The sequence below is a fragment of the Podarcis cretensis genome (assembly GCF_951804945.1).
Source record: "Podarcis cretensis genome assembly, chromosome: 3".
Classification (NCBI taxonomy): domain Eukaryota; kingdom Metazoa; phylum Chordata; class Lepidosauria; order Squamata; family Lacertidae; genus Podarcis; species Podarcis cretensis.
Genome location: NC_137172.1, coordinates 33,176,857 through 33,191,358, shown reverse-complemented (window position 1 = coordinate 33,191,358; position 14,502 = coordinate 33,176,857). Strand labels below are relative to the sequence as shown.

Below are 14,502 nucleotides of genomic sequence, written 5' to 3'. Positions count from 1 at the left end.
ATGGATAAATAAATAACAATGGGCACACCCTACGCAGAATAATAGATTGTGCAAGAATGGTTCCTGGACTGTTATCTCAGCATTGTTTTGCAACTCTGCAGGCATCTGCACGTATTTTGAATGCTTTTCTATTATTAATGCTGAAACATTCCACTTTCCTGTTTCCAGTGACTGTTTCCTCTTTAGGTTAGAGAATAATTTCTTTACCACATCTAATGGGTCGGCATAAGATCTACTAAAGCTGAAAAATGTACTCTTATCCTCCTTGTAAATGCCTTAGGGGAAGATCCTGAATATACAAAAGTGTAAATGATTTCCTTGTTTCAGGTTTACAACGTGAACAGCTTCATATTTTTAAAACTACAATTTCCTGTTGTATGCAAGAACATTTAGTCCCCCACCCCCAAGATTTTGGGTAGATATTTGACATATGATGACTTCCCAGAAGTCTTGATTTAGACTCCAGAAATCAAATCAAATTGCTTTGTGCTGAGAATTTCTGAACATGATTTGTTTACTTTCAAGAGATGGATGACTCAAAGGGGCAAAGTAAAGGCAGCTTTCCTTGTTATGGATTTACCATACAACCATACTGCGTGCCTGCACCTAGGTTTCATAATTAGCTGTGGTTTCTCAGCTTACCATCCATGTAGATATACATGGGAGCTACTTCTGACTTGAGTATAATTTGGTGGTGGTTGTGGTGTGCTCCTAGACCTAGCATTACATCTGGATGCTCAAGTGGCATCTGTTGCCAGGACTGTCTTTAGCTAGCTTTGGTTTGCCAGCTCTGTCTTCTCCTACAGTACAGGTGGAAAACATAGGGCCTTTCATGTTGTTGTACTACGACTCCCATCGTCCCTGACCATTGGCCATGTTGGCTGGGGCTGATGGGGGTTGTAGTCTGACAACATCTGGAGAGCACCATGTTGACTACCCTTGTCCTAAGATGGTCTGACCACAATTATACATCAACTGGACATTTGGCTATAAATGTGGCATCCTGGCTGTTGGCCAGGACTAACTACTACATTCACTTCATTCCAGTTCCCAAGGAATTTTATTGGGTGTTACTTAGCTTTTCAGCCACAATATAAGGTACTGGTTCTGATACATTAAGCCCTAAAAATATGGGATGAGTGCGCACAAATGAGAGCACCATACCTGAGTCCCACCTGTAAACAAGCTTGTTGTTTTGAACCAGGCCAAAAGATGGGATATAAACTGATGAATATTAGCTTCTTTTGTTTTTACTCGAGTTCTGCTGTATGCAAGGTTAACTAGAAATATTCCATGCAAGTCATAGTTCTGTCAGTTCTCCCAAGACAACTTGCATCACTTCTGAAACAGAAATGTTTTAACTTCTCCTGTGCTATTGTGATCAACTGAGCAGGAACTTTCTATTACAATACTGTTTCTATTTGTACCATGTTATGGGTAGGGTTGCAAGATTTTTGTTCCTGTTTTCTGTACACTAGTGTAAAGCTTGCTAGATCAACTTAGTTTCATACTTGATGGACTGTTCCTAAAGCAGGGAGTCTGGGAAAGCTTGTTAGTGCACAGCCAGTGACAGTTCAGTGCCAAAAGGGACTGATGTAATAGGGTGGAATTCAACATTGCATTTTTCCAGTAGTTCTGTATGCAAGCATTTCGGTTTGCCAGATGGAATGAGCCCTTCTCTCCTCCCCTGCTGTTCTAGGGTTTCTCCTGGCACCCCTTAGAGCCAATTTGGGGGCACACAGAAAGAGGAGAGAGAGGAAAGCTTTTAAAAAAAACGTTCATTAGCGTTTGACACTGCAACATGACATAGAATCATAGAACTGTAGAGTTGGAACAGACCCTGAGTGTCATCTGATTCAACTCCTGGCAATGCAGGAATCTCAGCTAGATCATACATGGAGGGGGGGGGGGAGAGGAGATTGCTCTATCTTCCATGCAACAACCATTTAGATATTTGAAGATGCCTATCATGTCTAGATGCAGCCTAGATATGAGGCAGCCTAGAATAGCATTGGTTTTGCATCACAGAACCCTGCAGCACCCCTCTTGTCACTTTTTTGCAGGATGACACAGAACCATTAATGAGCACTCTGGGGTTGGTCAGTCAATCAGCTACAAATCCACCTAACAGTTATCTTGTCCAGTCCACATTTTACCAGCTTCACAAGAATATCATAGAGGACTTTGTCAAAAGCCTTATTGAAATCAAGATACACTATGTCCACAGCATTCCCCTGATCCACCAAGCTTGTAAATCTATCAAAAAAGGAAATATTGTATCATCTGGAACATATGATAGGGTCAGGGTTGAAGGTTTGGCACTGGACTGATTTTGTGTTGCTTTTTTTTTTTAAAAGCAAGCACATAAGGTCATCAGCAGAGAGACTTCCTCTGTCTCATGGCCGATGTAGCAGGTGGGACAGAATCAAATTTTGTCACCTATGCTTTAATGTCTATAAGAAGCTGCAATAAGAGATTGTCCGTACATTTGAGATTTGATGTAATTAATATAATAAAATCCACCTTTCTTTTTCTTTTAGCAAAGCAGCTGGCAGCAGCTGTATCTTTTGTGAATTAGTAACTGGAGCTTGTGGTTGGATAGATGTGCCTTAACAAGTTTAACTTTAATCCAGGCAAGATGGAAATGATTATAGTTGTGGCTAGAGATTCTGGAACCATGCAATCTGCTTGCAATAGAAGGTGTGTGTTTGCATTACTCTTATCGTAGCAGGTATGCAGCTTAAGTGCCCTCTTGAATCCACTGCAGTATTTGGAGAAGTGTGTGACAGCAATGGCCAGGAATTATTTTTCATTATATGTTATATCTAATGCATCAGCCGGGTCCCTTTGTGGAGAACCCTGACCTCCACAGCACCTTTGCGACCTCATATGAGGACTTCCTTTGAATGTTGGTTTGTAGCTGTGGCCAGTAAAGAATGCTGGCTGGTTTGTTCTGAGAGTATTTGAAAGCAAGAATATATTAGTTTTGTGCTGATACTAGGGTCCTCTTGAGGTGCTTTTCCTTACCTTTTCAAAGGCTGTTAGATTAGTACTAGGTTAACATCTTTAAAGACAATTTCTTCCCCTTATGAGTCTAGTTGCTTGTAAGACCTTGAGAGCCTTCTTCAGAGTATTCTTCTTTAGGAGGATGAATTGCCAATGATAAGGAAAAGTAGTACAACCGCTGGTTTTCTGTGCATCCTCCAGCCAGCCCCAGAGCTTCAATTCTAGTTGTAGGTATTTTTGGATACAGTATTTTTTATATGGATTGGAGAAAGAGTGGCAGAGAGGTTGCTTAATGGGGGTTTAGAGCATGGTCTCCACTTAACGTGATATTTGCTTATGCACGTAGGGGCCCAGAACACAACTGCTGCATAAATGGGGAGTCGCTTGTATTACACATGGTACCTGCAGCAAAACTCTGAGATGGATGTTGAGAGAAACATGTTTGTGCACCCCTCCACTGTGTTTATATAAAAAAATGTTGTATAAGTCTTTCAACTCATGATCTGGATGGAAATGAAGAAAATAAATGGGGTTCTCTTGCCTTGTCCATATACAGCAGGGATGGGCAACCTGTGGTCCTCTAGAGGCTAATGGGAAATTCAAGAGGGATGGCAGGAGCTGTAGACCAGCAATATCTGGAGCTAGATCCCTGTTAGAAGCTCAGCAGACAATCTGTTTGACTTAACAGAAGCTCCAGTGGCCATGACGAGCTCTTTAGCACACTTACCAGCATTTGCAGTTTCCATTCCTGAAGTTTGCAAAACAATAAAACTTCAAATAGCACTTTAAATCATTAAAGTGCTGTCCAAACACTAACGTAGCTAATGTCAAATATAAACCACAGGGAATTAAAAGGCCTTGAAAGGAATTAAAAGGTCAAGGTTGCTCAGCAGTACTTGGTTTTAAGAGTCTCTTTTATTTGTAAAAAAATTAATACAGACATATTTCTAAAACCGGTTGTTATAATCTGTATGGGTACGTACTGAGAAGTGTTTTGGAACTGTTCTTTCTGGGGGAATGTGAGAGAGCAAACACTGATACTCCTTGAATTATTTAAAATATAAACTCTTAAAATACTAATTGACTTTTACAGCGGAGATAGTATCAGTTTCACAAGTCTGTAGCTTAGTTCAAGATATAAGTCAGTAAAGTGGAATGCCTCAATTTTAAGACTGGATAGGCTATTAGCTGCACAAAAGTTATTGCTCCCACTAAAATGTAGAATCTCCTTTGTTACTAATGTAGTACCTAGTGCAAATCTGAAAACTTAACCATTTGAAATAAAGACCCACATAATTAGAAAGGTAATGCATATGGATTATGGTGCTGGAGGAGACCCTTGAGAGTCCCATGGGCTTCAAGAAGATCAAACCTATCCATTCTTAAGGAAATCAGCCCTGATTGCGCACTGGAAGGACAGATCGTGAAGCTGAGGCTCCAATACTTTGGCCACCTCATGAGAAGAGAAGACTCTCTGGAAAAGACCCTGATGTTGAGAAAGATTGAGGGCACAAGGAGAAGGGGACAACAGAGGACTAGATGGTTGGACAGTGTTCTCGAAGCTACTAACATGAGTTTGACCAGACTGCGGGAGGCAGTGGAAGACAGGAGTGCCTGGCGTGCTCTGGTCCATGGGGTCATGAAGAGTCGGACACGACTAAACGACTAAACAACAACAATATCCCAATTGCTACGCATCATCTCAAATTAACCCAAGAATGTGACTCAGTACTTTGGAGGTGGTAGAATGTGCAAACTTCTGACTTTTTAAATAGGCTAGAATTAGGTGTTGCTAGATTACAAATCCCATTATCCTAACTATGGGCAGGCTGGCTGCGACTGATGGGGTTTGGGAGTCCCAACAACATCTGAAAGGCACTGGACAAATTCAAGATCCTTGTTAGATTATGACATTAGCCCCTTTTCACTGGGTAAGGGGGGTGGCGCATACATGACAGAAGTGGTACAACCCCTCACACTTCTTCTATACAGTGGTACCTTGGGTTGAGTACTGAATTCGTTTTGGAGGTCCGTTCTTAACCTGAAACTGTTCTTAACCTGAAGCACCACTTTAGCTAATGGGACCTCCTGCTGCTGCTGCGCCGCCAGAGCACGATTTCTGTTCTCATCCTGAAGCAAAGTTTTTAACCCGAGGTACTATTTCTGGGTTAGCGGAGTCTGTAACCTGAAGCGTATGTAACCTGAAGCGTTTGTAACCCAAGGTACCATTGTACTTGTAGATCAGCTTTTATTTTATGGAAGCCTGCTAGGAAGAGCTGAGTGGATCCCATATATTAAATAAGATGTACAAGAGCTCCCTGTTTACACACACACACACACACACACACACACACACACACACAGAGAGAGAGAGAGAGAGATAAGCATGCTGTCTGTGTTTACACTTGCACTCTTTCCCTGCATCCCTTGTACACATCTTGTGTGAACCTGAAGGATAGCTCAGTTGGTAGAGCATGAGGCTCTCAATCTCAGGGTTGTGGGTTTGAGCCCCGTGTTGGGTGAAAGATTTCTGCACTGCAGAGGGTTGGACCAGATGATCCTCATGGTCCCTTCCAATTCGATGAAATTTTTGGGTGCATCATTTGTCACTTTCTGCTACTCCCCTATACACACCCACTACTTCCTCGGTGCTTTCGTTTATTTTCTGTCGGTCCTTTTAACTATTTCTGGTGCCTTCCTGAATGGGGGAGCATGGTTATAAATATCGACACACACGCACACACGCGCGCGCACACACACACACACACACGTATATAACTTTCTTTTGATCATCCCAGAAAACTCCACAAGCAAACCACATTAAAAATTTCTATAGCACTTGTTGCAAGAATCCAAAAAAGTGTCTGCTGAGAATTTACAATTCCTTTCTTTTCTCTTCCGGCCAGACTCCTAACCAGAAAACTACACGAGCAAATTTATAATTGCCTGTGTGTTTTTGAGCATTTCCTGAGTTGGATTTTTATTTTTTTGAAAATTATACAAAGCGTGCATACAACTGCCTCTGCACATGCGCTGTTGGTACTTAATTGGCATAGCAGAGTCAGCAGGTAGAGATTTTTGCACATGGAGACAGTCCTTATCACCTACTAATGCCTTCAGATCAAGGAGCTCTTAAAGGTAAAGGTAAAGGTACCCCTGCCCGTACGGGCCAGTCTTGACAGACTCTGGGGTTGTGCGCCCATCTCACTTAAGAGGCCAGGGGCCAGCGCTGTCCAGAGACACTTCCGGGTCACGTGGCCAGCGTGACATCGCTGCTCTGGCGAGCCAGAGCCGCACACGGAAACGCCGTTTACCTTCCCGCTGGTAAGCGGTCCCTATTTATCTACTTGCACCCGGAGGTGCTTTCGAACTGCTAGGTTGGCAGGCGCTGGGACCGAGCAGCGGGAGCGCACCCCGCCGCAGGGATTCGAACCGCCGACCTTTCGATCGGCAAGCCCTAGGTGCTGAGGCTTTAACCCACAGCGCCACCTGCGTCCCTCAAGGAGCTCTTAGGTGGCTTTAAAAGAGAATTGGACAAATTCATGGAGGAGAAGATTGTCAGAGGTTGCAGCTGGAGGCAGTAATGGTTCCATATACCATGGTCCATGTACCAGTTGCCAGAGACTGCAGGTGGGGAGAATGTTCTTGTGTTCAGATCCTGCCTGTGGGTTTCCCACAAGCATCTGGTTGGCTACTATGAGAACAGGATGCTGAACTAAATGGTCCAGTGGTCCAGCAGGCTCTTCTTATGTTCTTCAGTCATCTTCTCTTGCAGGAGCAAGGCCAGGTGAAAGAACCAGCAAGTTAAGTCGGACACATCACATCTTATGAGCTTGTAGAGCATCCTTATCTGTGTGGATTTAACTTCAGTCCAGGCTTTATGGCTTGTGACTGCTTGTTTTCACCAGCTGGAAGTAGCTGGTGGTGGAGGAATGGCAACATAGGGCATAGTTATGCTTGCTTTTCCTGTCCCTCAAAGGCATATGTGAGATGCAAGTGAGGTGCTAAAATTCCACCTCCCTTCCCCCTTGCCCCCCCTTTTTTACAAGGAAATGTGTGCCAGGAGGTGAACTTTTGAAGCCCTGGCATCTTGTTCAGTCCTGGCAGTTCAGACAGCTGTGAGGCCTTTCTGCTGTGTTGAAGGAAAGATTGTGGGTTGCTCCACAGCACGGTCAAATTCATCCTGACGCTTGAAGTCCATATGGTGGTGGTTCTTCCTCTCTTTGGTATGGGGACTCCCAGACATCGGGTAACTGTGTGTGCATTCTGGCACACATGGACTGATTGTTAGGGCTGCTCCCAAGACATTTTGCTGCTTGGGGCAAGGCAGCAAATCCGTCTCATGTCCCGCAATCAGCCGCTTGAAGTGCTCACTCAGATGAAAAATAGGACTGGACTTGCTAGTTGTGTTATCATTTACCAAAATCTTCTAAGTTTCATTTTGGAAAGCTAGAGCAGAGCTTTCTTTCCTGATTTATGGAGGAATGATGGCTAGTCTGGGGCCCAATATTGGGACAATGGAAAAACAAAACTTTGCTGTAAGAGAGCAATTGTCAACTGGAGCTGACACCCTTGGGGTCATGTACCACTTGGGTTGAAGCCTCTGTAAGGGCTATTCTGTATGTGCCAGAACGAGAGCATTCCTAAGGACTGGAGCCAGGCTTGAAGCTGTGCTTCCAGCAATGAGCTGTTCAGCCAGATGTTTCTACCTGCCAAGGCTTGTTAATGGGCAGAGTAGTCTGCTGTTCCATGTCCTTAGCCAATAAACAAAACTTATTGCTTGGTGGGGAAGGGAAGATGTTTTGCTTTTTTAATTTTTTGAGGGGGGAAAGAGAGAGGATGCTATCATTGCAGAAACCTCAACTCATTCCTAAAAAACCCCCACCTTCATTAATAAGCATGAAATGGTCTTGCTCCTCACCCCCCCCCCTTCCGCCATGACTGCTGGCACCATGTCATCTCACAAAAATAGGTCAACTCATTTCTAGGCAAACATTCTGTCTCCTCCTTTAGGACTCTCTTGGATGCTCTTAGATCTCTTCGCTTTACACAATAGGGCAAAGTGTTTGCACAGCAAATTGCTGCTTCTAACCTTAGAGGTTGGTTCATATATCATGGACGACAGATAGAACTTTTTGATAGCTTACAAAGTTACGGGCTCTCTGTAAAGTCTTCTGGAAAGACAAGGAGAAACGAGGTGTTACCTCTTATCAGGCAGGCACAATATTTCTTTCATAGGGCTTTTGAATGAAAGGTTATTATTGTATAAATTGTGAAATGAAACAACAACAAAAAAGCACCATTCAAAATTTGGCTAGATTTTGCCCTCTCAAAAGACACCAGTTGAGCAAGTGACGAGTCCTTGTTTTAATCTAACAAATGAAGCTCTTGAGGACTATGGGCTGATGTGGGGCTTTTTTCCTCTGAGAACTAATGGCCCCCTAAAGCTTCCATAGCCAATGATTGACTGTAAATGTCCATGGTGAATTCCCAAGCACACTGCTCCCTTATGTATGAACCTAACCTCTCTGTAATAGAGAATTGCTTCCTTGTGGCTTTCCAGCATAGCTGAAGATGACATGAGAAGCTCAGCCGCAACATAAGGAGATTATAGCATTACAAGAGAAGCAAGTCATAAACTCCTTGGAGCTGTTCCAGGAACAAAACTAGCTAATTTGGGATCCCCAAATCCAAGCAAAAATTCAGAAGGGAGAAAGTTCATAAGCTTCCTTGTTTATGAATGAGGAACACACAGGGATAGCAAACGTGTGTTTTAGTTCACAATCTTGTTGCATTGATTTGGTTGAAATGCACAGTTCCCTTTTATAGGGATGCGATAGATGACTTCTGCATGAAGCTGCAGTAGCCCAACAGCTTCGTGATGGAGGGCTGTATGAAAGGCTGACCTAGAGGCTCCCTCCAGGCGTCTTTTTAAATGCGCATTCATGATCATTTGCACTCATGATGGTATCAGGGTAGCTGCACATGGCCTGTATTCAACAGTGTTTTGCACCTGCAAACTTTGTGGTGGACATGTGGCCATTTCCAGTCAGAGTGTGTGCCCCATGCCGTCCTGCTGAAATCCTGCATGGTTTTTTTTTTTTTATGCCACAGACATTCCATGGAGGGAGGGGTCATCTGCCCTGCTTTTGTTGAACTACGATACAAGAGCACCCCTCCACACAGCAATAACGCAGTAACATTGGCGAAGTGTTGCAGAACAAGTAATAAAGCAGAATGATGTGTGGATAGTCCAGTATAAATACACTACTAATGCACTATTATTGCATCAATGACATGTTGCAGAATGCACCTGCAAAAAATGCCCAGGGCAAGATTCAACTAATGCGTCACATCGGTGCAAGCCTGTACAAAATGCTTTATCTCCTTCTCCCTCCCTCCCCATGCCCCCGAAATTGGTTCGGGGTGTCAGGAAAATTCCCAGAACCCCCAGAAGAGTGCACAGGTAGAGGAGAAGGGGGATTGTTCTGTCTGACAAGCTGAAATGCCTTACACTGATGCAACAATCAGAAAAGCATGGCACTGAATTCTTCCCCTGGAGGTAGCCCTTAAGAACTCAGCTGCCATGTAAGCCTGAGCCTTGAAGAAGCAAAAGTTTCATCCTATTGTTGTTCATAATATCCCCCGATGGAAAGCCCCTAAGTTCAAAATCCATTAAGATCTGGTCTTTTCTTTTGAGGAAACTTGATAGCCACTCATTGAATCTGGCCCTGTTTGATAATATGGGTGTACCCTTTTGGCTCATCACAACCATTATATAAAAGTCGACCTTTCTTGTGTGGAGGCCACTGCCTTAAAAATCCTTCAGTGTGGCAGCAGCATATGCTGAAATGTTAACATTTAAGGACTCCTTATCTGTGCATTGCCCAATTGTGTGCGCACAATGCCGCTGTTCCCAGGGAATGAGCTCTGGTGTGCATATGTCACACACAATTGGGCGACGCACAGATAAGAAATCCTTAAATGTTACTCTTCCACACGTACTTCTGCCGTGGGAAAGAGTTTTTCAGTGTCCTGCACACAAAGATCCCATTCATCCCCCACCCCCATCTTTTAACACATGGTTTGTAGAGTTTCCCAACATAGGTATCACTAGGACTCTTTAACTCATCATTGGGGCATTACTAACTTCGAAGGGGAAGGGCTGGTTTTGCTAGGAGTCTGCTTACAATATTGTTTAGGAAACGTACCGTGATGGTTTGTGTACTATCCTTGACGTAGCTTTGCTTCATTTCAGTCTGGCTTTGAAGTGCTTCAAGGTTTTCTCTTGCTGTATGATTGCTAACCACCGAGGAAACAAAACCTTGGCTGCAGAGCAGTTACTGCTCTGGCAGTCACTTTTACCCTGGGACTGAGTGACTTATGTTTGTGTTTTCGTAGGAGGATTCCTCTGCTGGGCAAGTTGAGTCTTATTGATGTGAAGCCCAAATTCCCTTGGAGACTCTCCTTTGAGATTTTTTTTTTTACATCAGTCAAAGCAAAGGGCTGCTTAAATAACAAAACAAAAAAAAAAAGCAAAAGGGGAATCCAACAGTGCTCTCTGCCAGCATAGAACAAAAGAGCCAAAGTACAGTGCTCCTGGCAGTCTTCTTGGAAACGCACATGTTGGTCTAGGCAGATGCCTTCAGAAACATTTGACAGCAATTTGGCAAGGCTGCAACTTTTGACTAAACCTGGACTTGGTGGAGGGAAAGGAGAGGTTGCTGACAAATTGCCAGTTTGGTTCTGTAAAAGAATCCCATTGCTAGGCTGATCTCCCCGGGTCCTGCCATCGCTACTCCTAAATGTTTACGTGCACATTTCAGGTGGTCCCATGTACACAAGGACCGGGAGACTCCAAGGGCCTGTGGAAGGTTGTGGCACATGCATAGATAATGCCCTTTGATTCAAGATTATTTGCTCCTTGAGTCTAAACGGCTTGGGTTCTGAAGTAAGTTCACTTAAGAAAGCTCACAGAAGGAAAAAATAGCCTGCCCTCTTCTCCCTCCTTTGCTCCAAACAGCCCCTCCTGAATAACGTGGGCTGATGGAGAAAGATAGAGTTGCCCAGAATTGGGCAAATTTGGGGTGATTCTCCTCTTCTTTGCCAAGAGCACTCCAAATTGTTGTGCGGAGTCTCGTGACTCCAGGGAGACGCTTTTCCAGGGGCACAGGTGGTTGTGGCAGGAGGAGAGGGGATGGAAAACTTTCCTTCTGTAAACTTTGCTAACTTGGTACCTGACCCTACGTAGTTGGTTGGTTTTTTAAAAAATTTTTGAATAACTGCGGGACCGACTTCCAAGTAAGTATTAATAGGATTGAACTATGCATGTCGCTCCAGAGATTAAATTAAAACCAGGGAAATCTGTGGAGAGTTCTTCTTCTCTGTCCTCTGCAATGTGGCCAAAAAAAGGAGATAAAATTGAGTTTCTTCCCCTTTCTCACTCACACTGCAACAAGCTAGGAAGCAAATGAACTATGCAGATGCCGAAAGAGCAACATCCACAGGAAGAATGCATGGTTTTGATTGGCTTAGGCTGGGCTGTCATAGGCCTGAAAATGTGTAAATATGGTTGTGAGTGACAGGAGAAAGACTGAACTGTGGTTCTGGATGGTTTGTGGGGGACAGAATCATGGCAGGACTACATTCCACTTTGCCCATAAGAGGAGACTCCCCTGAAGCAAGCTTTACACCCAGATAAGTCTGTACAGTATAGGATTGCACTCTTAATTTCCAGTTATTACCATCCCATGATTTCATACTTGTAACCTTTAACTCAACATCTCTGTTTAAAAGAGGTGGGGGTTTTTTTTGGGGGGGGGAGAAATCTGCCCTTTTACTCTTTATCTTGCTAAAATTAGGACAGAAAAAGCTAATCAGTTAAAAATATCTTGGGTATGCACCTTTTATGGTTGCAAGAACCGTTACACACCACCTAAAATTAATTGCAACTTTTGTTAATATTAAGACTGTCTAGTTTCTTTTTAAATATATGTTTTGTTGCAAATATAACAGAAAGAAAAAAGAAAGAAACGACGTCAGCTCACACTAACAGTAAAAATAATCCATCAATCCTAATTCAAACATGCAGAGTCCATATGTCCAAATAGATATCCAGAAGAGATTGATTGATGATTACAAGATATATGTTCAAATGTAGCAAGGGCAGTAAGATATTCAGCCTCTTGAGAAATGAATGGTGGGTATTTTTTATCCTTCCAAGTTTGAACGATATGTCTCTTTCATTATGTAACTGAAAGTCATCATCCCCAATCACAGGAGTATAATTTAAAACTTTATTTTATTTTATTCCTGTTTTCTGTTACCAAGGAAATGCTTTTTCTCCCTGTCCATTAACACTCGAACTTGTGGACATCCAATGAAGGTGATATTGAAAGATTTGAGAGAGATAAAAGAAAGTACTTCTTCATGCAGCACATAGCCCTATTCTGCCTCTCCCCACCCCACCCCACCGTACCCCAAATTGGGCTCATGTGTACACATGAGAGACACACTCAATCAAAGGTGAAATTGTTATCATTGTGGGTAGTACTTCCTCTGGTCAAAGTGACATTCGTGTACTCAGAACTAATGGCGAAAGCAGATGTCTTTCTCAGGAGAACAAAAATAGGTTCCTGGATTCAGGGACATGGCAAAAACAAATGTCAAATACAAAAGGGCAGAGAATTTCTCAAGGGCGTGTGCACAGTAATTCAGTTCTTGCCTGAAGAGGAAGAGGTGAACACTCTTCAGTGTCCCTCCCCCCTTCTTGTATTAATAGGACGGTGTCCTTTTCTTTTTGAAGCAAGCTGTTCGTTCTCTCTCTCTCTCTCATCTCTGTAAATTCACACAGGAACAGGAAGTTGAATGAGTGTGTATGTATATAACAAATTTGTGAACGACTGACCGTCTGTATATAGCCTCAGAGGTGGGGCACACAACAGATGATTGGTCAATCCTTGGATTATTTAGCTGCTTATTGTAACATAGACTTAGTTTCCTGCCTCAGCTTGTTCTTCACCAGTGTTTCCCCTTTCACATTTAACCACTGTCTCTAGGTCAGATATTACTGGGATTACAGTTTGTGTCAACTATACTTAATTGTTTTTCACCCTTTCTAGAGCAAGTCATGGCGGAAGATCAAGAACATGGTGCACTGGTCTCCTTTCGTCATGTCCTTCAAGAAGAAATATCCCTGGATCCAGCTAGCAGGGCACGCAGGTACAGAAGATTTAGGTTGTGCTGTGTAATCTCAAAGGGAAACTCCCGCCTGATAAAGAGAAAGTGTTTCGGAAGTCTCTTGGTGGTGGATTAAGATAATTAGCTACCTTAATGCAAATTGTTTCTGGAAATTGAAACATAAGTGCCTGCGCTAGGTCGTTTCATGGGGGTGGCTTGAGCCAAATGCTAAGGTGTGTAAAAACCTCGGGAAATCTATGGCACCTGTAATAGATGGCCCAAGGATGAATGCTAATGTCTGAGCCACAGAAAAAGGGCACATAACTTCTGCCATCAAAATGCTCTGATGTCCTCACCAGAGCAAGTCTTTGCTCCGAAACAAACAGTGTTAGAAATCTGTTGGGATCCAGTCCAGGCCAACACTCTTCTCTTATTCAGAATAGCCTGACTATATATCCCTGGCAGATGGTTGTCAACTTTGCCTTGAAAACCTTCAAGGAGGCTTATTCCATTGTTGAGTTGGCCTTAGAATGGAGAAATTCACCAAGAATTTTAACCTAGGAACCAGACTTCGCTGCTGTTTTCCAGGCTTTCCAGTTGCCTAGCCTTTCAGCCTGATGTTTAAGGGTACACTAAAGATAACCTGAAAGTTTTCCATTATGTATTAGCACTCCCTTGCATATCTGAGCATCTTCTAGCACCTCACCCTTTTGAACATGTGCACATGCATGTGCCCCTGAATGATCTGGAGTTGCTAACTAGGATCTTTTTTGAAGTAAACATGACTGCGTTGTGCCTGGAAATACTATTTGATGCCACTGCACTTAACCATTTTGTTAGAGGCAGGGAACAAGTGAAACCTGTGTGAAACCTTTTCCGTACCCAGTGGAAAACTCAATGTTATCCTTTGCTTTTTGTTCCGTCTCTCAGGTAGCTTCAAAGCTGCAGCTAATGGGAGGATACTGAAGAAGCACTGCGAGTCTGAACAGCGCTGCTTGGACCGCTTGATGAATGATGTCCTTAAGCCTTATGTTCCTGCCTACCATGGGGACATAGTGAAGGATGGGGAGCGTTACAATCAGATGGAAGATCTCCTGGCTGACTTTGACTCTCCCTGTGTCATGGATTGCAAGATGGGAGTCAGGTCAGTTTTTCTTGGTAGCTGCCTCTTCCCCAGCTTTATCCAGTAATCTCAGAAGCATGATTTCATCTTGCAGTGCCTAATGCCTTTCTGCCCCCCCCCCCCACGGGAGGCAGGAAAATGCTGAGCATGAGGTCATCATGCTACACATTTCTGTTACTGCATTTACTTGGAAG

The 14,502-nt window shown here is 43.4% G+C and overlaps 1 protein-coding gene across 1 annotated transcript in view; it reads left to right on the top strand.

Moving 5' to 3' along the window:
* The window catches only part of ITPKB (inositol-trisphosphate 3-kinase B), an 86,744-nt gene that overhangs the window by 59,442 nt on the left and 12,800 nt on the right, over positions 1–14,502 (top strand). Inside the window, exons 3-4 of the mRNA XM_079969208.1 lie at positions 13,128–13,227; positions 14,116–14,329. Coding sequence (XP_079825334.1) covers positions 13,128–13,227; positions 14,116–14,329 — 314 coding nt within the window. The remainder of the gene's footprint in view (positions 1–13,127; positions 13,228–14,115; positions 14,330–14,502) is intronic.